At 41.9% G+C, this 22,327-nt stretch overlaps 2 protein-coding genes across 7 annotated transcripts in view; one reads left to right on the plus strand and one right to left on the minus strand.

Annotated features, from left to right (window-relative positions):
• The window catches only part of PRRG1 (proline rich and Gla domain 1), a 356,881-nt gene that overhangs the window by 254,904 nt on the left and 79,650 nt on the right, over positions 1-22,327 (minus strand). The gene's annotated exons all lie outside the window — the stretch shown is intronic.
• LOC102392127 (ferritin heavy chain-like) lies at positions 3,598-4,645 on the plus strand. The gene has a single exon (XM_045164446.1). It carries the CDS (start codon positions 3,949-3,951, stop codon positions 4,459-4,461), a length of 513 nt encoding a protein of 170 aa, XP_045020381.1. The 5' UTR covers positions 3,598-3,948; the 3' UTR covers positions 4,462-4,645.

The raw sequence follows: 22,327 nt of genomic DNA on the forward strand, positions 1-22,327 counted from the left end.
AATAAACAAATAGGACCTAATTAAACTTAACAGCTTCTACAGGGCAAAGGAAACCATCAAAAACAAAACAAAACAAAAAGACAGCCCACAGAATGGGGGAAAATATTTTCAAGTGAGGTGAGCAACAAGATACTAATCTCCAAAATTACCAACAGCTCATGCAGCTGTATGTCAAAAAAGCAAACAATCAAACAATGAGCAGATCTAAATTGACATTTCCTCAAAGAAGACATATAGATGGCCAAAAAGCACAAAGCACAGGAAAAGATACTCAACATCACTAATTATCAGATAAATGCAAATCAAAAACTACAATGAGGTATCAGCTCATACTGGTCAGAATGGCCATCAACAAAAAATATACAAACAATAAATGCTAGAGAGAATGTAGAGAGAAGGGAAACCCCCTACACTGTTGGTGGGAATGAAAATTGGTATAGCCACTATGGAGAACAGTATGGAGGTTTCTTAAAAACTTAAGATAGGAACTACCATATGATCCAGCAGTCCAACTCATGGGTGTGCATTGGAGAAAGCCAAAATCCAAAAGGACACATGTACCTCATTGTTCATTGAAGCAGGACATGAAAGCAACCTAATAATCAGGACATGGAAGCAACAATATATCCATCAACAGAAGAATGGATAAAGAAGATGTGGTACATATATACAATGAAATACTGTTGTTGTTTAGTCACTAACTAATGTAAAACTTTGCAACCCCATGGACTGCAGCCTGCCAAGCCCCTCTGTCCATGGGATTTCCCAGGCATGAATCCTGGAGTGGGATGCCATTTCCTTGTTCAGGGGATCTTCACCCAGGGATTAAACCCATGTCTCCTGCATTGGCAGGCTGATTCTTTAAGGCTGAGCCAACAGGGAAGCCCACAATGAAATATTACTCGGTCAGAAAAAAAAGAACAAAATAATGCCATTTGCAGCAACAAGGATGGACCTAGAGATTATTATACTTAAGTCAGACAGAGAAAGATAAATGTCCTATGTTATCATTCAAATGCAGAGTCATTTTCTTTTTTTAAAAAAAAAAGGTGCAAATGAACTTATTCACAAAACATAAAGAGACTTACATATATAAAAAACAAACTTATGGTTACCAAAGGGGAAATGTGGGGGAGAGGGATAAATCAGGAGCTTGGGATGAATATACACACACTATACTATATAAGATAGATAACCAACAAGGCTCTGCTGTATAGTACAGGAAACTCTACTCAATATTCTGTGATAACCTATATGAGAAAATAATCTAAAAGAGAGTGGATATATGTATGTGTATAAATAAATCATCTTGCTCATCACCTGAAACTAACACAACATTGTAAATCAACTATATTTCAATAAAACTAATTTTAAAAAATTTAAAAACCTGTATTTAAAACTCCAGCTGGAGAGTGCTTCTCTTTCATGTTGCCTTCCTTTTTCCAGAGATCCAAATAAGCAAAAATCATCACTTATCAAGATGTGTTGTTGTTTACTCACTAAATTATGTCCAACTCTTTGTGACCCCATGCTCTGTAGCCCACCAGGCTTCTCTGTCCATGGGATTTCCCAGGTAAGAATACTGGAGTGGGTGGCCATTTCCTTCCTTCCCCAGGGGATAGTGCCAACTCAGGAATCAAACCTGCACATTTCCTGTGTCTTCTGAATTGGCAGGCAGGTGTTTTTTGTTTTTTGGTTTTTTTTTTTTTACCACTAAGCCCCTAGGGAAGCCAATGAAGATTTACAGTTTTCAATATACAAAGAGTTCAAATTCCAATAAGCCCAGCAGTGGCAAAGAGCAAGGAAAGTATAGTCCGCTAATGCTTTTTTTTCCCCCAGATTTCCCTTGCAACATTTATATAATTAGAAGAATATTTTATATCCATGTCATCATACACCGAGAAGCAATTAGCCACAAACTAAAAACTCATTTTTTATGATTCTTGCTTATTCTTCAGCACAAATTATTCACTCAAACCCGTAACAAGAAATTCAAAATGTATGGGTTTAACATTACAGATCCTAGGGACTACCATTGTGGTCCACTGGTTAAGACTCTAAGCTCCCAATGCAGGCAGCCAGGGTTCGACTCTTGCTCAGGGAACTAGATTCCACATGCTGCAACTAAGAGTTTGCATGTCACTAAAGATCCTGCATGGCACAGCAAAACTCCAAGATCTCACATGCTGCAACTAAGACTTGGTGCAGATAGATGCATAGAGAGCTGGATGGATGGATAAATAGATCAATCAATCAATATTAACATTACAGATCCTGGAGATCTGGTCTGGAATATGACATAGAAGGGCAGTGCAGTTTCCATAAGAGCTAACTCAAAGAAATGGCTGGAGTGTCCCCTCTTGCCTTTCTCCCTTTTGTGATTTATCTAAAGCTTTGCTTCAGTCCTGAGAATTGAATGTAACCATTTTCCTCGCTCTTGGAGGACAGAACAATGTAAACGTTTAACATTTTGCTCCTGCTCAAGCTTATTTTTTGGAAATGTGGGGGCCCTTTCTACTGCATCCTGGAGGCAATACAAAAACCAAAGGCTTTTTGGACATTTTTCTTCGGTTAGCCTGCATGGCTAAAAGCAGTCAGGGGAAGGAGCAAGCCAACTCCCCTGGTGTTGGATCTATCAGTTTCACATTCCATAGTTACCTTTCACCCCTCACTACAGACAGCAGCCCAGATGCTGTTTCACACCGTGGATGACTCCATAGCTACTTAGGTATCAAAGGGTGACAGTGAGGGTCCTTAGCCTACCTGAATTCTCCATGCCATGCATTCCCCAAAGGAGAAGGTCACTGAATAACTGACACACTCTGCCCTCCAATACAAATGGGACTGTACATGAAATTGACATTCCAGCTCTAGAGTTGATCCATGCTAATTAGCCAGGCAAATCAAATGAGTCCTTTATTCCTAAGTTTAAGTGGAGAAAGGTTTGTAAGATATTGAGGGAAGTAAAAGAGAAGATCATGATGAACAAAACAAACTATTTCTGGAGGAAAACTCACAGACATAATACAGAAAACTGAAGAGAATATCATTAAACCTTCAAATACAGAAACGTAATGTAGAAGGAAACAATCAGAGCAGGTCTCCCGAACACTCTGGTGGGAACGGCTCCACATGGCAGAAAGTGAGTGTTGGGCACATAAAGCTTCACCTGTATTGACACTCGCTCCCGATTGTTCATATTACCACCTGGGGGCTACCTCCTGTCACAGCAGTGACATTAGATTCTCAAAAGAGAACAGACGCTACTGTGAACTGTGCACCTGAGGGATCTAGGTTGTGCTCTCCTTAGAATAATCCTGAAAGCATAGTCTCCCTCCAAGGGAAAAATTGTCCTCCAGGAAACCAGTCCCAAGTTTCAAAAATGTTGGAGGATGCTGAATTAGACAACGAGAAAAAGTTCTTTCAAATTATTAGTAATGCAAAAATTTAAGCATCAGGTGCTCAGGCCAAAGCATTCGTGCCTCACCCAGGCTTTGATGGAACTTGGACTCAGCGCTCTTGCCCCGCCCACAGGCCCCGCCCACCTGGTGACCTCTTCCTTAAGGGACCCAAAGCCCAGGCGCTCACCCTGCACTAACGGCCACCATTTCCTGTCCATCCCAGAGCCCGCACCTAGCCACCTGCCCCGGGGCCCAGAGCCCGCCTCTGCCGCCGTCATGGGTCACCGTGAGAAGGCTCCGAGGAGGCGGCCAGCACCTCCGCACCCGCTGCTGCCCACCCTGCTGCTGCCCCCGCCACACCTCCCTCATCCGAGACGCCTTCCAGATGGTCTTGCCGCTGCCCGCCATGTTGCCCACAGCGGCCTGGCAGGCGCGCTACCACTACCGTCCCAAGTGCGAGGCCGTGGCCAAGAGTCGCGCCGCCCTGGAGCTCCACGCCTCCTTCTAGTGCCTGGCCAGGGCCTGCTCCCTGCACCACCACCACGACATGGCCCTGGAGCACGTCTTCCGCTTCTTCCTGCTCCGCTCCCAGGAGCACAGCGAGACTGCCGAGAGCCTGATGTACCTGCAGAACCAGCGTGGAGGCTGCGTCTTCTTCCTGGACACCACGATGCCCGAGACCCAAGAGCTGGAGAGCGGCCTCCAAGCCATGCAGGACGCCCTGCACCTGGAGAAGAGAGTCAGCCAGAGCCTGCTCGACCTGCACCACCTGGCCACCGAGAGCAGCGACGCCCACCTGTGCCACTTCCTGGAGACGCGCCACTTGGACCAGCAGCTTGAGTTCATCAAGGAGCTGGGGGACCATCTCACCAATGTGCGCAAGATGGGGGCGCCAGAAGGTGGTCTGGCAGAGTACGCTTTTGACAAGCTCACCCTGGACACCAGTGACAAGGAGGAACGAGCCTGGACTGGACTTTCCCCCGAGTCCCGGGTGACTGCCAAGGTCACCCTGCCTGCCATGCAGACCACAGTATTTCCCTTGCAGAAAAAGTTCACCTAGTTTTTTTCTTGCAGTTTTACCAGTTCTTCACATAAAGTTATTTGGATCCTCAATAAATAAAGGTCTCTCTGTTTGATTTTTGTGTGCAGCTCTCTCATCTTTTAAACTTTAAAACAAGTATCCAGGAATCTTTCTCAGCTACCCAGGTCTGGTCCATATATAGCTCAGGATCTCTGCAGAGGGATGGAGAAGGAGTTCCTGAGATCCTGGAAAACACAGGACCCCCATGAACAAAGTAGGTGGAGAGGGTGGGATGGGCCATCTGAGGCCCTAGTCAATGTGGGTACCTATATGTGGTAAAATTATACACACACACACACACACACACACACACACACACACCATAGTACAGCATTCAAAATACTGGTTATCTCTTAGTGAGAAGTGAAGGAGATTAGACAGGGAGTAAAATAAGGGAGTTTTTAACTTTACCTGAAAACCTTTAGCTCAATAGATTATGCAAATATTGAAGTCTATTGCTTCTGAGTAGCATGTGGGGTCCTAAACAGGTATGGCATGGTCCATCTTTAACAGTGTCTCCCTGGACAACACTGATACTGGTAACTAAGCCATAGGCTGACTTCCCTATAGACACAGGAGTAACATCCTAGCTCACCATGCTAGTCATGCATATTGCCCTTAAAAACATCCATCATATATGTTGTTCAGTCTGTAAGTCATGTCCAGCTTTGCAACACCATGAACCACAGCATGTCAGATTTCCCTGTCCTCCACTATCTCCCAGAGATTGCTCAACTTCATGTCCATTGAGTTGGTGATGCTAACCATCTCATCATCTGCCACCCTCTTCTCCTGCCTTCAATCTTTCCCAGCATCAGGATCTTTTCTAATGAGTCAGCTCTTCACATCAGGTGGCCAAAGTATTGGGGCTTCAAGTTCAGTCTTTCCACTGAATATTCAGGGTTGATTGCCTTTAGGATTGACTGGTTTGATCTTCTTGCAGTCCAAGGGACTGTCAAGAGTCTTCTCCAGCACCACAGTTCAAAAGCATCAATTCTTTGGCACTGGGCAATTTATGGTCCAACTCTCTTTCTCTCTCACACATACACACATATTTCCCCCCCTTCCATTGTACCCTTTCTTCCATTAAAGTAATCATACCAGAAAACTCAAACTACCTCAGGAGAAGGGCTGAAAAATATGTGGTCAAGGTTAAGGTCAAATTTTTGTTTCTGAATAAAAAATAAAATAAGACTCCCTGAATATTAAGCTAGTGATTTCAGCTCCTTTAAAGAAAGTAGGTGAGTGATGGTGAGTTGAGGCTAGGAGACAAATTAGGAGACATGGTAGCAGGGCAGAGAGACAGTGGTGGCTGGAAATAGAGTGGTCACTGAGGAAATGAGATCTTCGCATGTTCCAGATGGATTTTGGAGACAAGATTTGCTTAAGGGACAGAGGAGAAAAATGGGAAATGGTGGGAAATAATCTCCATTCCAGGTTTTGCACTTGATCACCTGAGTTGAAAGTATTGCTATTAATTAATCTGGGAACGTTAACAGGGAGACCAAAAGGATGTGGGAAGGCATGTCATGTAAGTCTCAGATGCCTATTAGATTCGAAAGTGGAAATGCCTTGCAGGCAGCCAGAAAACTGAATCTGAAGCTCATGTGGAAATCAAACACTGCTCTGTAGGGCGTTTCTGGGGTTAGATCCCTGTGTGCCCCTCCCACCTCTTATTCCTAAAAAAGCTTACAGCAAATTTAATCAGAGCAGTGAGAATGTACAGAAACAAATGAAAACACTCAGCCAAGAACAAATAATAGTTTAGCCATTAAAACACCTTCAGTTTCTTCTCAAGGGCTTTATATAATATTCTGAAATATGTCCTTGACTTGTCTTGCAGTTACTAAAACCCCACCATGTAGAAAGAGTTAACTACATGCTGGCCACAAGAATGTATAACCCAGACCTGCTGAAACCAGAAGGCTCATGACAGATTCCTAAAAACATCACCCTGTTACCTAGCCTCAGATCAGAGAATTGAGCACAAGGTGATCATGCACGCTGAGACCCTTTGCCTCACACTGTTGTTAAAAACCTTCTGGTGAAAGCAGCTGGAGAGCTGGGGTCTTCTCAGCATGAGCTGCTGGTTCTCCTTGCCTGGCCTGCAACAAAGGCTGTACTCTCCCTTATGCAACCTGTGCCAGTAGATTGGTTTCACTGTGTTTTGGGGGAGTGAAGCCCAGGGTGGTTGAGTAACAAGGTGAGATAACAGTACTGAAAATAAACATAGGGGAGCCAACATCTTCTTGAGAGTGCAGGACTCACAGGACTGGATAAACTAACTATTGGACAAGAAGATAAGCAGAGTCCTGGAAGATTAAGTGAGAGATCACAAAGGTCAGGCCACCTAGGCTTTCTAGTTAGATTTCTTTGGTACTGAAGTAGTTTATATGGTATCTAATATATCATGAGCTCATTTAACCAACCTAGGCCTACTTAACCAGTTCATCTAATTAACAAGTGCTGCCCACTGTCTGTGTACAGGAAGCAGCTTATGTGATGCAGGGCTATGTGGGTTGCTCTGTTGTACAGGTCTGTATAGTCAAAGCTATGGTCTTTGCAGTAGTCATGTATGGATGTGAGAGTTGAACCATAAGGAAAGCTGAGTGCCGAAGAATTCATGCTTTCATATTGTGGTGTTGGAGAAGACTCTTGAGAATCGCTTAGACAGGAAAGAGATCAAACCAGTCAATCCTAAAGGAAATCAGTCCTGAATATTCACTGGAAGGACTGATGCGGAAGCTCCAATACTTCGGTCACCTGATGGGAAGAGCCGACTCATTGGAAAAGACTCTGATGCTGGGAACGATTGAACGCGGGAGGAGAAGGGGATGACATAGGATGAGATGGTTGGATGGCATCACTGACTCAATGGACATGAGTTTGAGCAAACACCAGGAGATAGTGAAGGACAGGGAAGCTAGTCCTGCTGCAGGCCACGGGGTTGCAAAGAGTTGGACATGCCTTAGTGACTGAATAACAATCTCAACAACTTGCCAAGTCGAGAGGAAGGGATGCTACACGACAGAGAGGAACGTCTTCCACATCTTTCTTGTCTCAACAGGATCCACACCTGTCCTCTCTTCTCACTGTCCCATCCCTTCCTCATCTCTCCATCTGCTCATCCAGTGGATTCCATGCCGAGGGCTCTAAATTCTCGCTACTCAAAGTAAGCTCCCTGACACCAAGAATACTGGCTTCATTTGGGAGTTTGCTAGAAAGGCAGGTTCCTAGCTGGACCCCAAACCAAGTGAATCAGAATCTGTACTTGAATGGAATCCCTAGTGATTCATGTGCAAGGTAAAGTTTGAGAAGCACTGATCTACAGAATCTTCTCAGGCACTCACTGTGCATAATGGTTGCCATTTCCTGTCCATCCCAGAGCCCACACCCAGCCACCTGCCTTGTGGCCCAGAACCCACCTCTGTCCTCTGTCATGTGTCACCATGAGAAGGCTCCGAGAAGGCAGCCAGCATGTCTGCACCTGCAGCTGCCCTTGCCGCTCCTCTCTCATCTGAGACGCCTTCCGGATGGTCTTGCCGCCGCCCGCCATGCTGTTCGCAGTTGCCTCGCAGGTGCGCCAGCACTACCACCACGAGTGCAACAGCTACGCCGCCCTAGAGCTCCACGCCTCCTTCCAGTGCCTGGCCAGGGCCTGCTCCCTGCACCACCACCACGACGTGGCCTTGCAGCGCTTCTCCTGCTTCTTCCTGCTCCACTCCCAGGAGCACAGTGAGACGGCCGAGAGCCTGATGTTGCTGCAGAACCTGCGTGGGGGTAGCTTCTCCTTCCTGGACATGAGAAATCCCGAGACCCAAGAGTGGGAGAGTGGTCTTCAGGCCATGCAGGACACCCTGCACCTGGAGAAGTGCATCAACCAGAGCCTGCTCGACCTGCACCAGCTGCCCACTGACAGCAGTGACGCCCACCTGTGCCACTTCCTGAAGACCCGCCACTAGGACCAGCAGATGGAGTTCAAGGAGCTGGGAGACCTTGTCAGCATCCTGAGCAACAAGAGGTCCCTGGAAGGCAGCCTGGCAGAGTATGTCTTTGACAAGCTAATCCTGGGTGACGGCGACAAGAAGGACAGCCTGTACTGGACTTGCCCCAAGTCCCAGCTGACTGCCCAAGGTCACCCTGCCTGCCATGCAGACCGCAGTATTGCCCTTGCAGAAAAAGTTCACTTAAGTTTTCCTTCTTTCAGTGTTGCCAGTTCTTCCAATAAATTGCTTCCTAAAGAAATATAGGTCCCTTGTAGATACATGCGTGCAAACCCTTAACCTTTCAAGTTTTAAAACAGGTATCCAGGAGTCTCTTGAGCTACCAATGCCCTGTCCACAGGCCGCTCAAGATCTGCACAGAGGGAGGGAAGAAGGGGATCCATGGGACCCTGGACAATACAAAATGTACCTTCCCCTAATAAACAATGTGGTATATGGGGTGGGTGTGGGTGAGGTGAGGCCCTGGTGAATGTGGGTGCCTGTGAGTAGATGAGACATAAAAACATGGCCTGAACATCATGATTGGGGTTGATCTCCAGAAATAGTGAAGGGAAAGGGATTGGGAAGGGAATGAAATAAAGGGGTCTTCATTTTGTTTGAAGCAGACTTCTGGGTAGCAAGATGGGGGCCCTGGATGCTGACATAGCAGAGTTTCTTTCTGACAAGCTCACCCTGGGCTTCAGTGACAATCTAAGTGTAGCAGGGCTGGCTTTCCTAGAGACACACTTCCTGTGGTCACCACTGTTGAGCATGAATGCTGCCCTTACAAAATATCCATGTGTGATTTTTTTACTTGAACTGTACCACCCTGCGATAAAGTAGCATGATACCACTCAAAATTTACCTCAATAGAAGGGCTGAAAAATATGATATAAAAATATCTGATTTATTGATATGGCAGGAAACATTCCTTTCTCAACATATTCATATACATTACATAGAGTATGTCAAATACCTAAGAATAATTATGAAATAGCATTTCTGATCATCATACTTTAAGTATGGCCATCTCAAGAAAAATAAAGAACTGACTTGTTCACAGTACTTTTTTCACAAACCACAGACTGTTAGGAATCACTCTTATAAACCTCTAGTGTACCTGGGCTGGAAATATGAAATTTTTAAAAACCAGTCTTCCCAGGTTATATTTATGACTGGAGCAGGATTGCAAGATGCCTTCTTAATATTACAAAGGGGACCAACAAGTTGCTTTTTTTTTTCCCCCTTCTAACACAGTAAACATAAGACTTGAGAAAGCACTTCAGTACCTCCATATTTGCTGGATGTAATTCTGCAGTTTTATTTTTCCAGTCAGATGGGGAAAGCATAGCTCATGAACTTTTGTTGACTGAAGTGCACTGTTCTTCAGAGCTGTAGCTCACATAACTGCCAATTTACATGAAATGGTCCCTTGGCGACATTCACTCCTACAATGCAAGACACTTTGAGAGCAAAGTTCTCATCTTTGAAACTGCTTTGCCTTTCCAGTTATAAATACAAAACTTTTCAAAGCACATTTAAAGGTAGTGTGGTATTATTTGATTTAACAAAGAGTTCTGTTATATAGATGCACACTGAAATATTTATGCATAAAATATCTTAGCATTTCTTCAAAGTAATAATGGGTGAGGAAATATTGCCAGGAGTCAGTAACTGTTGAAGGTGGGAGATGGTATAACTGAGCTTGACACTGTGGGTCCTTTCTAGGAGAGACTCCTCCCCCATATCCTCTGCCTTAGCTCCTCTCTGAAGTACCTAAATAATACCTTTATGTACATTTCCTGAGTTGTTTTACAGATGTTAAAACCATCACCAGAGAATTCTCTGGCAGTCCAGTGGTTAGGACTTGGGGCTTTTATTGCCAGGGGCCCAGGTTCAAGCCCTGGTCACCTGGTCAGAGAACTAAGATCCCTCAAGCCACATGGTACGGTCAAAATAATGTTTTGTTTTGTTTTGTTTTGTTTTTAAATTAAACACCACCAAACGGAAGAAATTTAACTACTTGATGATCTGAGCATGTACCTCCCTCCAGACTTACTGGTGCCTAAGGATTGATAATGTTGACCCCAGTGACATCGCCCTGGTACCTTACCATCAATCAATCAAAGAACTATGCACAAACCGATCACATACCCTGAGATGCCCCTTCCTCAACGTGCCTTTCAAAATGCTTTTGAAACCCATCAGGGAGTTTGGGTGTTTTGAGCATTAGCTATCCTGAATTCCTTGCTTGGTTCCCTGCAGTAAATGCTGTATTTCTTTGCACCAAAACTCAGAGTCAATAGATTGGCTTTACTGCATGAGGGCAAGTGGACCCAAGTTTGGTTTGGTAACAATGGGAATATGGGAATTTATTGTAATATTCTGTCTACTTTTTATACATTTGAAACTGACCACAATCTAGAGATAACTCATACCTTCCAAAACACACCAGTATAGTTTTGTTACAAAGTATTGCAAAAACAGTAATTTTAATGGTTTAATGTGAAATTTATAGCACTGTTTTAAGGTAAATCTTGTTTATAATAATAACCAAAATAACTTGAATAAAATCTAGTTAGTTCTCCTTCACATTCATATATCTCATGAGATGAGTTTCTAGTATTTATACCATTTTTATAATATATTCTAGAACCTTCCATGGTAACATTATTTAGTATTTATATACCAATATTCTTGGATAACTTAACCTTGAGAAAATATTTTTCATTCCTGACAAAACCAATGCATAAATCTTTCACTGCACACGAAGAGATATGAAGAAAATAGGAGAATGTGTAGTTTTGTTTTTATGTATAAGAAACATATGGTTATGCTTTTTTTTGAAATTGTTGATGGACAATATGGAAAAATTATTTATATTTAACTTCCAAAATTAACTTAACTCAAAAAAATTCCCTTTGGCAATTAAGATTTCAAAAGCAGATGAAAGGCAATGATTTGATGTCCCATTTACAAAATGTAGCTTTACAAGTTATTACATTGAACAACTAATCTAATGTGTAGGTCATGGCCATTTGAACTATTTCCCAGTTTGACAAAGCAACAATTTTATTTAGTACCACTGATGAAAAGGATTAGCACCGATTTTGGAAACATTGAAATATGATTTGAAGCTTGTTTCTGAAAGGTTGTTGTTGAATCACGCAAAGACGCCGGGATTCTTGGTCCCCGGAGGAGAAGAATTTAATCCGGGGCCAGAGACGAGGCTTGATCGCTCAGAGCTTTTGTGTAATAAGGTTTTATTAAAGTATGAAGGAGATAGAGAAAACTTCTGACATAGGCATCAGAAGGGGGCAGAAAGAGTACCCCCATGCTAGTCTTCAGGTGGATGTTATATAGTCACTAGCAGTCTGTTAATGAAAGAAAGGAATGTCTTAAAACTCAGAATGGCACCAGGCCCCTCACCCATAAGATGCATTTTGGGATAATCTTGGCACCAAATGGTTCATCCTGGGCCATAAAATGATTAACTTGAATCTTGAAGAAGGGAAGATCACCATACAAATAGTTTCGTTTACATAGATTAGAGGAATAATATCTGAGTATAACATACTGGTTTGTCAAGTAGGTTCTGAGCCAAGAGGCAGAACCGACTTAAAGACAGAGTCTGGGGTAAATGCATAGTACATTAGCATAGCTTAAGACAAACATTTCCATAAGAAAAAGGCATTAGTTATCTCTAGGTTTGAGAATAGTTAACTTCAGGTGAAGCCAGGTGTCATTAAGGCAACACAGTATTTTAAGAGAAACCTCCTTTTAAATTTGTATAGAGAAGGAAAAAATATCGCTAGTTTGTTTCCTCCTGCCGCTTAAGAAAGAGAAAAATGTCTGACAATTGCAGGCTATTTCCTCTGTTTGGAGACCCCTGGCCTTCCTGCCTGTTACCCTCTCATTTCCTAACATGGAGGAGTCTACAAAATGTGTTGTTTCTAAACTGTAAACATGATTAAGGGATCCAAATGACAACATGTGAATCATGACTTCAGACCCTAAACAGTTTTTCTCCCATGTAAGTATCTCTTCTCTCCTCAGAGACAGTATTATTACTCAGGGCCCTCAACCTCCACCACCACCATCTCCTCCATCCCTTCCTCTCCCCCAGCAGATGCACTCATGTGACATTTTCCCACATAATCCCAGACCAGAAGTTTGGATTCTACAGCATAGTTTGATGGTGATGACTGAAGAGAGCAGGGGCAGTTGATACCAAGGCTTTGGTATGTGATCCATTAGTGTGGCTCACTTCCAGCACTCTGGGCCCACAGATTTACAGATACGTTCACACAAGCCCTTAATTATCTCATTCTTTACATACTGTTCACAGTCTTTTGTATGTTTTTAAAACAGTGTATATTATTAATCACTTTCATCAGAACACAGCAATGGAACATATGAAATACCACCCACTGTCCAATCAGTATTTCAGATGACATTAATAGCACCAAATTTTTACCCTATTTGGTACTTTTCTCTCTTTACTGACTTTAAAAGCTAAAGATCATGCTGGAAACCCCCCTTAATTGTCTTGCAAACTCTTACATTCCATGAGTGCATGTAATACTTTATTAACCTCATGAATATTTTGAGGCTATACACCCTATGGGTGAAACATGTGCTTCACATCCAGTCTCTACTTTGTAAAGTATGCACTGGTGCCTTTAATTTGACCTAAACTATTTTTTTCAACTTCCAAAGAGTGACTATTCATCCTGGAATTTTAAAAAACAAATTTACATTCATTTTCTCTATATACATTCAGATTTTATATGCTTCAATCTCACATTCTTGTTAGTATCTGCTTTTGAAGACTAAAGAGTTCTTTCTTAGAAAATTTCCCTCAGTAAAGTTCTCCAGCCCCTCAACTATATAAATTGCTATCACTGAAAATGTTTCCAGCACTGCTAATGTTCCACCTGCACTCTGTAGCCAGAGCTGAACAAGGAAATCTGCATGTTAAAAAAAGATCAGAATGGCTGTGATCCAAATGTCTACAAGTAATAAATGCTGGAGAGGGTGTGGAGAAAAGGGAACCCTCTTACACTGTTGGTGGGAATGCAAACTAGTACAGCCACTATGGAGAACAGTGTGGAGATTCCTTAAAAAACTGGAAATAGACCTGCCTTATGATCCAGCAATCCCTCTGCTGGGCATACACACTGAGGAAACCAGAAGGGAAGGAGACATGTGTACCCCAATGTTCATCACAGCACTGTTTATAATAGCCAGGACATGGAAGCAAGCTAGATGTCCATCAGCAGATGAATGGATAAGAAAGCTGTGGTACATATACACAATGGAGTATTACTCAGCCATTAAAAAGAATACATTTGAATCAGTTCTAATGAGGTGGATGAAACTGGAGCCTATTATACAGAGTGAAGTAAGCCAGAAAGAAAAACACCAATACAGTGTATTAACGCATATATATGGAATTTAGAAAGATGGTAACAATAACCCTGTGTACAAGACAGCAAAAGAGACACTGATGTATAGAACAGTCTTATGGACTCTGTGAGAGAGGGAGAGGGTGGGAAGATTTGGGAGAATGGCATTGAAACATGTAAAATATCATGCATGAAACGAGTTGCCAGTCCAGGTTCAATGCACGATACTGGATGCTTGGGGCTGGTGCACTGGGATGACCCAGAGGGATGGAATGGGGAGGGAGGAGAGTTCAGGATGGGGAACACATGTATACCTGTGGCGGATTCATTTTGATATTTGGCAAAACTAATACAATTATGTAAAGTTTAAAAATAAAATAAAATTAAAAAAAAAAAAAAAGATCAGTGTGGATTTCTGCTGGGTGCCATGACATTTGACAACTTATACCTTGAGACAGTTACTGCCTTTCTCAGACTGCCCCCCAAACCAGAGCATATGATTGCATTCATTGGTTGGTTGATTTGTTCAATTGTTAAATCATTCATTTTGTAAAAATAATAATTATCTAATAATTACTGTCTGCCATGCCTGGTTGGGGTATTGTTGGTACAATGGTGATTGTGCCCTCATAGCAATCACAATATGCATAGTCTTTATCTTCCTAAAAGGAAATTTAATTTGGCTAACATTGAAAAACATGTAAATCCAGTTTGAACATCTAGAAGTTCATGGTTCATGAACTGCTGAAGCCTGGCTTGGAGAATTTTGAGGATTACTTTGCTAGAGTGTGAGATGAGTAAAATTGTGTGGTAGTTTGAACATTCTTTGGCATTGCCTTTCTTTGGGATTGGAATGAAAACTGACCTTTTCCAGTCCTGTGGCCACTGCTGAGTTTTCCAAATTTGCTGGCATATTGAGTGCAGCACTTTCACAGCATCATCTTTTAGGATTTGAAATAGCTGAACTGGAATTCCGTCACCTCCCCTAGCTTTGTTCATAGTGATGCTTCCTAAGGCCCACTGGACTTCGCATTCCAGGACAACTGGCTCTAGGTGAGTGATCACACCATTGTGGTTATCTGGGTCATGAAGATATTTTTTTGTATAGTTCTTCTGTGTGTTCTTGCCACATCTTCTTAATATCTTCTGCTTCTGTTAGGTCCATACCATTTCTGTCCTTTACTGTGCCCATCTTTGCATGAAATATTCCCTTGGTATCTCTAATTTTCTTGAAGAGATCTCTAGTCTTTCCCATTGTATTGTTTTCCTCTATTTCCTTGCATTGATCACTGAGGAAGGCTTTCTTATCTCTCCTTGCTATTCTTTGGAACTCTGCATTCAGATGGGTATATCTTTCCTTTTCTCCTTTGCCTTTATCTTCTCTTCTTTTCTCAGGTATTTGTAAGGCCTCCTCAGACAGCCATTTTGCCTTTTTAAATTTCTTTTTCTTGGGGATGGTCTTGATCCCTGCCTCCTGTCCAATGTCATGAACCTCCGTCCATAGTTCTTCAGGCACTCTATCAGAGCTAATCCCTTGAATCTATTTCTCACTTCTATTGTATAATCGTAAGGGATTTGATTTAGGTCATACCTGGATGGTCTAGTGGTTTTCCCTCCTTTTTTCAACTGAAGTCTGAATTTTGCAATAAGGAGCCATGATCTGAGCCACAGTCAGCTCCTGGTCTTGTTTTTTTCTGACTGTATATAGCTTCTCCATCTTTGGCTGCAAAGAATATAATCAATCTGATTTCGCTATTGACCATCTGGTGATGTCCATGTGTAGAGTCTTCTCTCGTGTTGTTGGAAGAGGGTGCTTGCTATGACCAGTGTGTTCTCTTGGCAAAATTCTATTAGCCTTTGCCCTGCTTCATTTTGTACTCCAAGGCCAAATTTGCCTGTTACTCCCGGTGTTTCTTGACTTCCTACTTTTGCATTCCAGTCCCCTGTAATGAAAAGGACATCTTTTGGGGGTGTTCATTCTAGAAAGTCTTGTAGGTCTTCATAGAACCGTTCAACTTCAGCTACTTCACCATTACTGGTTGTGGCACAGGCTTGGATTACTGTGATACTGAATGGTTTGCGTTGGAAACAAACAGAGATCCTTCTGTCATTTTTGAGACTGCACCCAAGAACTGCATTTTGGACTCTTTTGTTGACTCTGAGGCCTACTCCATTTCTTCTAAGGGATTCTTGCCCACAGTACTAGATATAACGGTCATCTGAATTAAATTCACCCATTCCAGTCCATTTTAGTTTGCTGACTCCTAAAATGTCGACGTTCACTCTTGCCATCTCCTGTTTGACCACTTCCAATTTACCTTGATTCATGGATCTAAAATTCCAGGTTCCTATGCAATACTGTTCTTTACAGCATCACTTTACTTCCATCACCAGTCACATCCACAACTGGGTGTTGTTCTTGCTTTGGCTCTGTCTTTTTATTCTTTCTGGAGTTATTTCTCCACTCTTCTCCAGTAGCATATTGGGCACCTACCTACCGACCTGGGGAGTCGTCAGAACTCTCCACCATGACCCATCCGTCTTGGGTGGCCCTACATGGCATGGCTCATAGTTTCATTGAGTTAGACAAGGTTGGGGTCCATGTGATCAGTTTGATTAGCTTTCTGTGACTGTGGTTTTCAGTCTGTCTGCCCTCTGATGGATAAGGTAAGAGGCTTCTGTACGCTTCCTGATGGCATAGAGTGACTGAGGGGGAAACTGGGTCTTGTTCTGATGGGCGGGGCCATGCTCAGTATATCTTTAATCCAATTTTCTGTTGATGGGCGGGCTGTGTTCCCTCCCTGTTGTTTGACCTGAGACCAAACTATGGTGGAGGTAAAGAAGATAATGGCAACCTCCTTCAAAAGGTCCCCTGCACTGCTGCACTCATACACTACATCTTCTTTATCCATTCATCTGTTGATGGGCACTTGAGTTGCTTTGGTATCTTGGCTATCATAAGTAATGCTACTGTGAACAATGGGGTGCATATATCTCTTCAAAGTGGTGTTTTTATTTTTCTTTCCCTGATATACACTTAACAGTGGAATTGCTAGGTCATATGGTAGCTCTATTTTTAGTTTTCTGAGAAACCTCCATACTGTTTTCCATAGTGGCTTCACCAATTTCCATTCCAACCAACAGTGTAAAAAAGGGTTCTTTCCTTCACATCCTCTCCAACATTTATTATTTGTGTTCTTTTTGATGTCGGGGTGAGGTGATATCTCATTGTGGTTTTGATCTGCATCTCCCTGATGATTAATGATGTTGAGCATCTTTTTCTATACCTGTCAGCCATCTCCACCATATGCTACTTTATAAAAGAAACTTATCGTACCTACTCTGTAAAGAACCAAAGCCAAATAACTGTCACCTAGGAAATACTTTTTTCTTTGCATGTAGAATACAGGGTCATGTGCTCCTTGAGCTTACTGGTTTTCATGGTAACTGAGTCTTAAGACACTGCTGCTGCTGCTGCTGCTGCTAAGTCGCTTCGGTTGTGTCCGATTCTGTGTGACCCCATGGACTGCAGCCTACCAGGCTTCTCCGTCCATGGTATTATCCAGGCAAGAACACTGGAGTGGGTTGCCATTTCCTTCTCCAATGCATGAAAGACACTACATAAGGGTAAACCTATCCTCTTCAACAGATTTGCATTCAAGCACTTGCTGAAGTGAATTAGGACAATAAAAGTGATTTTAACAGGTACCAATTTGCAATGGCTAACAGCCACTGTATTTATAACTGACAGTAACCAAATTCTGGCTGCTATCATTCCATACAGGGGAAACACATTCGTAAAATACCTAGGTATGAAACTCTTGCATAGGGATTTGCCTTAGGCAATTTTGCTGCAGTAAAGCTGTCTAACAAGCAACCCCAAAATCACATTCGCAGGTCTGCAGAATGACATTTTCAGGAGTCAGGTTCTACGTGCTAGGCTTGGCTATAGGTTGAGTTTGGTTGAGCTAGATTCTCTTCTGTTCTACATGTCTCATTTTTCTACAACCTGCCCAGGACATGTTCTTCAAATGGTGGATGGAAGAAACATAAGAGGCCATGCCCAACCATGCAAGCACATTTACATCTTTTGGTCAAACTTGACAAACCTTAGGTCTTCTCATATATCACTGACCAAAACAATTGGCTTGGAACAGCCCAAGTCAGAGAAGAGAGGAGTATTTACCACCATCAATGAAGCCATGATTAGGACAGGGAGGGAAGAAAGAATTTGAGTAAATAATGAAATCTACCACAAGGAAAGGGAATTCTTGGAGTGGCAGGGAGAAGGTGAATGGTAAGAGTCCAATCTCAGTCCATCTTGGGTCTCCAAACAGGTGGCAGGACTAAACTGATATATGGTTTGGATGACTGTAATGACTGACAGCAACATCAATAAATTACTCAGACTGGGCAATTATGCAATAAACACAGATGACAATTCAGACTTTAAAAACCAATGACAGCTTAAAGAAAAATCTGGTGACAGCTTTTGTTCATGCCACAAATCCAGTTTGAATAAATCAAGTGATCGCAAAAAAACTAGCATTTGAAAATGTAGATGTTGTTAGGCTTCCATCTAGTGGCCACCAAGAGCATCTGCTCAAGATGGATGCTGAATAAAGCATGTTAAAGGCAGAACAAAAGTGAAAACAAACAAAAATGCCCTATACATTTAGTATGGGTGAGGCTGAAAAGTCAAATTCAACAGATGTTTAAAGACAGAGTATTTATAGGCCAGGAACTTGTTTCTCAAGGATTTCTGTCTTCTGTAGTATACCTAGAACAGTTTCACACACAGAAATTAACAAGTAATTATTGCTGGATTCAATAATAGGGCTTAGTATTTGCCAGGGGCTGGAGGGAAGGGGATTGGGAAGTGACTGATAATGGGTATGAATGTGTACATGGCTTCCCTGGTGGCTCAGATGGTAAAACATCTGTCTGCAATGTGGGAGACCCAGGTTCGATCCCTGGGTTGGGAGGATCCTCTGGAGAAGGGAAATGGCAGCCCACTTCAGTACTCTTGCCTGGAACATCCCACGAGCGGAGGAGCCTGGTAGGCTACAGCCCATGGTGTTGCAAAGAGTCAGACACGACTGAGCGACTTCACTTCACTTCACTTCATTGATGGATTCAATTTTACCAGTTTCCTTTTCCCATAAGAAGTATTAAATCCTTTTTTCTGAATGTTTTATTCCTCTTATTCTACTGCTGGGTGGTAGAAAAGAAGCCATCATTAACATGAAAATTTGCTTCCTTCAATATTGCCAAATGATGAAAGTAGTAACATTTCATGACAAATGAGCTGCACAGCCTACTCTGAATTTCATCTCTGTTGCACAGCCTCATCTTTGGCTGACACACTGTTCCTTTTTAAAAAAAAAATAACAGCCTTATCAAGATATGATTGCATACCATATGATTCCAAGTATACCACTCAATGTTTTTTAGTACATTCAAAGAGTAATGCAACAATCACACGACTACATCACTTCAAGGCATTTTCATTATCCCCCAAAGAAGCCATGTACCCATTCATACCCATTAGCAGTCACTCCCCATTCCCCTTCCCTCTAGCCCCTGGCAAATACTAATCTACATTTTTTTCTCTATAGGTTTGTCCATTCTAGACATTTCACATAAACGGAACCATGCCATATACAGCCTTTTGATACAGATTAAAATAAAATTTTTAAAACACGTCGAGGAAAATCTAGAAAGGAGATGTATCATGCTTCAAGGGCAATCTTAGCATGAAGGTTGGATTTCCATCTTTTTCCCTAGGGGCAGGAAGTTAGATAACTGACAAGAAGGATATATGATTCTGAATTGGCTCTTTTTCTCCAGTCACTTGCTTCCAGGCACAAAGGTCATTCAAAGGACCAAGCCTCAATTTTCCTCGGCCCAGAGCCTAAGAGGAACTCTCAGTCTGTCCCCAGTCTTTGTTTCAGTATCTTTCATCATCACACAGTAGAAAGAGTTCTCACTTAGACATCCGTTCCAAATGGCCGGTTCAACCACAGACCCTAAAGTTGACCCACTGGTCTCTCCCTGGGGCCAGTCCCCAATAATAGTAGACATGCTCCTCAACATCTTAGCTTTGTCCCAGGTTATAAGACACTGCTTGGCTTGCAACAAACTCTTCCCTCTGCTTGATTTAGATTTCTTTCCATTTCTTAAGGTGGGAAGTTCAACAATTTGAGACTTCTTTTTGTTTTTTAATACAGGCGTTTGGTTCTTATACATTTCCATCTAAGCACTGATTTAGCCACATTTCACAAATGTTGATATGTTGTATTTTACTTACTGCCTGCCAAGTCACTCCAATTGTGTCTGACTCTTTGTGACCCTATGGACTGTAGCCCTCCAGGCTCCTCTGCCCATGGGTCCATTCCAAATAATTTTAATACACCCATTATTCTTTGACTTTTGGATTGTTTAGAAGTATATTTTATAATTAGCTTTCAAATATTTGGGGATTTATCAAATATCTTACTGTTAATGATTTCTAGTTTAATCCCACTGTGGTCAGAGAACATATCTTGCATGATTTAAATCTGTTAAAATTTACAGAGACCTGTTGTGTGGCCCAGAATTTAGTCTGTCTCGGTAAATGCTCCATGTATACTCAAAAATTACATGATTCTAAAGAATAAGTTTCTAAAGATTCCTCTCTTATGTGTTTATGATTTTTCTTCACATGAGTATTATTTGTTTTTCTTCCTCTTTCTTCTCCTTATTCTAATAATACTCCACTGATTGACTACAGAGAGAAAACTATGTGGTTTTTAAGCCATGCAAATGTATTAACTTTTTATTTTTTTATTTTATTTATTTTTTTTAAAATTTAATTTTATTTTTAAAGTTTACATAATTGTATTAGTTTTGCCAAATATCAAAATGAATCCGCCACAGGCATGCATGTGTTCCCCATCTTGAACCCTCCTCCCTCCTCCCTCCCCATTCCATCCCTCTGGGTCGTCCCAGTGCACCACCCCCAAGCATCCAGTATCGTGCATCAAACCTAGACTGGCAACTCGTTTCATACATGATATTTTACATGTTTCAATGCCATTCTCCCAAATCTTCCCACCCTCTCCCTCTCTCACAGAGTCCATAAGACTGTTCTATACATCAGTGTCTCTTTTGCTGTCTCATACACAGGGTTATTGTTACCATCTTTCTAAATTCCATATATATGCGTTAGTATACTGTATTGGTGTTTTTCTTTCTGGCTTACTTCACTCTGTATAATAGGCTCCAGTTTCATCCACCTCATTAGAACTGATTCAAATGTATTCTTTTTAATGGCTGAGTAATACTCCATTGTGTATATGTACCACAGCTTTCTTATCCATTCATCTGCTGATGGACATCTAGGTTGCTTCCATGTCCTGGCTATCATAACGAGTGCTGCAATGAACATTGGGGTACACGTGTCTCTTTCCCTTCTGGTTTCCTCAGTGTGTATGCCCAGCAGTGGGATTGCTGGATCATAAGGCAGGTCTATTTCCAGTTTTTTAAGGAATCTCCACACTGTTCTCCATAGTGGCTGTACTAGTTTGCATTCCCACCAACAGTGCAAGAGGGTTCCCTTTTCTCCACACCCTCTCCAGCATTTATTGCTTGTAGACTTTTGGATTGCAGCCATTCTGACTGGTGTGACATGGTACCTCATAGTGGTTTTGATTTGCATTTCTCTGATAATGAGTGATGTTGAGCATCTTTTCATGTGTTTGTTAGCCATCTGTATGTCTTCTTTGGACAAATGTCTATTTAGTTCTTTGGCCCATTTTTTGATTGGGTCATTTATTTTTCTGGAGTTGAGCTGTAGGAGTTGCTTGTATATTCTCGAGATTAGTTGTTTGTCAGTTGCTTCATTTGCTATTATCTTCTCCCATTCTGAAGGCTGTCTTTTCACCCTGCTAATAGTTTCCTTTGATGTGCAGAAGCTTTTAAGGTTAATTAGGTCCCATTTGTTTATTTTTGCTTTTATTTCCAATATTCTGGGAGGTGGGTCATAGAGGATCCTGCTGTGATGTATGTCAGAGAGTGTTTTGCCTATGTTCTCCTCTAGGAATTTTATAGTTTCTGGTCTTACGTTTAGATCTTTAATCCATTTTGAGTTTATTTTTGTGTATGGTGTTAGAAAGTATTCTAGTTTCATTCTCTTACAAGTGGTTGACCAGATTTCCCAGCACCACTTGTTAAAGAGATTGTCTTTAATCCATGTATTAACTTTTTAAAAAACAAGCATTTTATTTTCAAATAGTAAAAAGTGATAGTTGACTCATACTGGCAGACTAGAAACAAAAAAACAATTATCTAAATGAGAAAGGATATAGTTAGCAAACCAGAGATTTTGAGGCATGCATGAAAGATAAAACCATGATATGCTTTCACAATTATAAAACCAGAGAATTAAAAGTAACTGCAGCAGACTACTCGGAG

The sequence above is a fragment of the Bubalus bubalis genome, chromosome X (assembly GCF_019923935.1).
Source record: "Bubalus bubalis isolate 160015118507 breed Murrah chromosome X, NDDB_SH_1, whole genome shotgun sequence".
NCBI lineage: Eukaryota > Metazoa > Chordata > Mammalia > Artiodactyla > Bovidae > Bubalus > Bubalus bubalis.

Coding starts and splice junctions, on each gene's coding strand:
- LOC102392127 (XM_045164446.1), top strand. CDS start 3,949: ATGGCCCTGGAGCACGTCTTCCGCTTCTTCCTGCTCCGCTCCCAGGAG.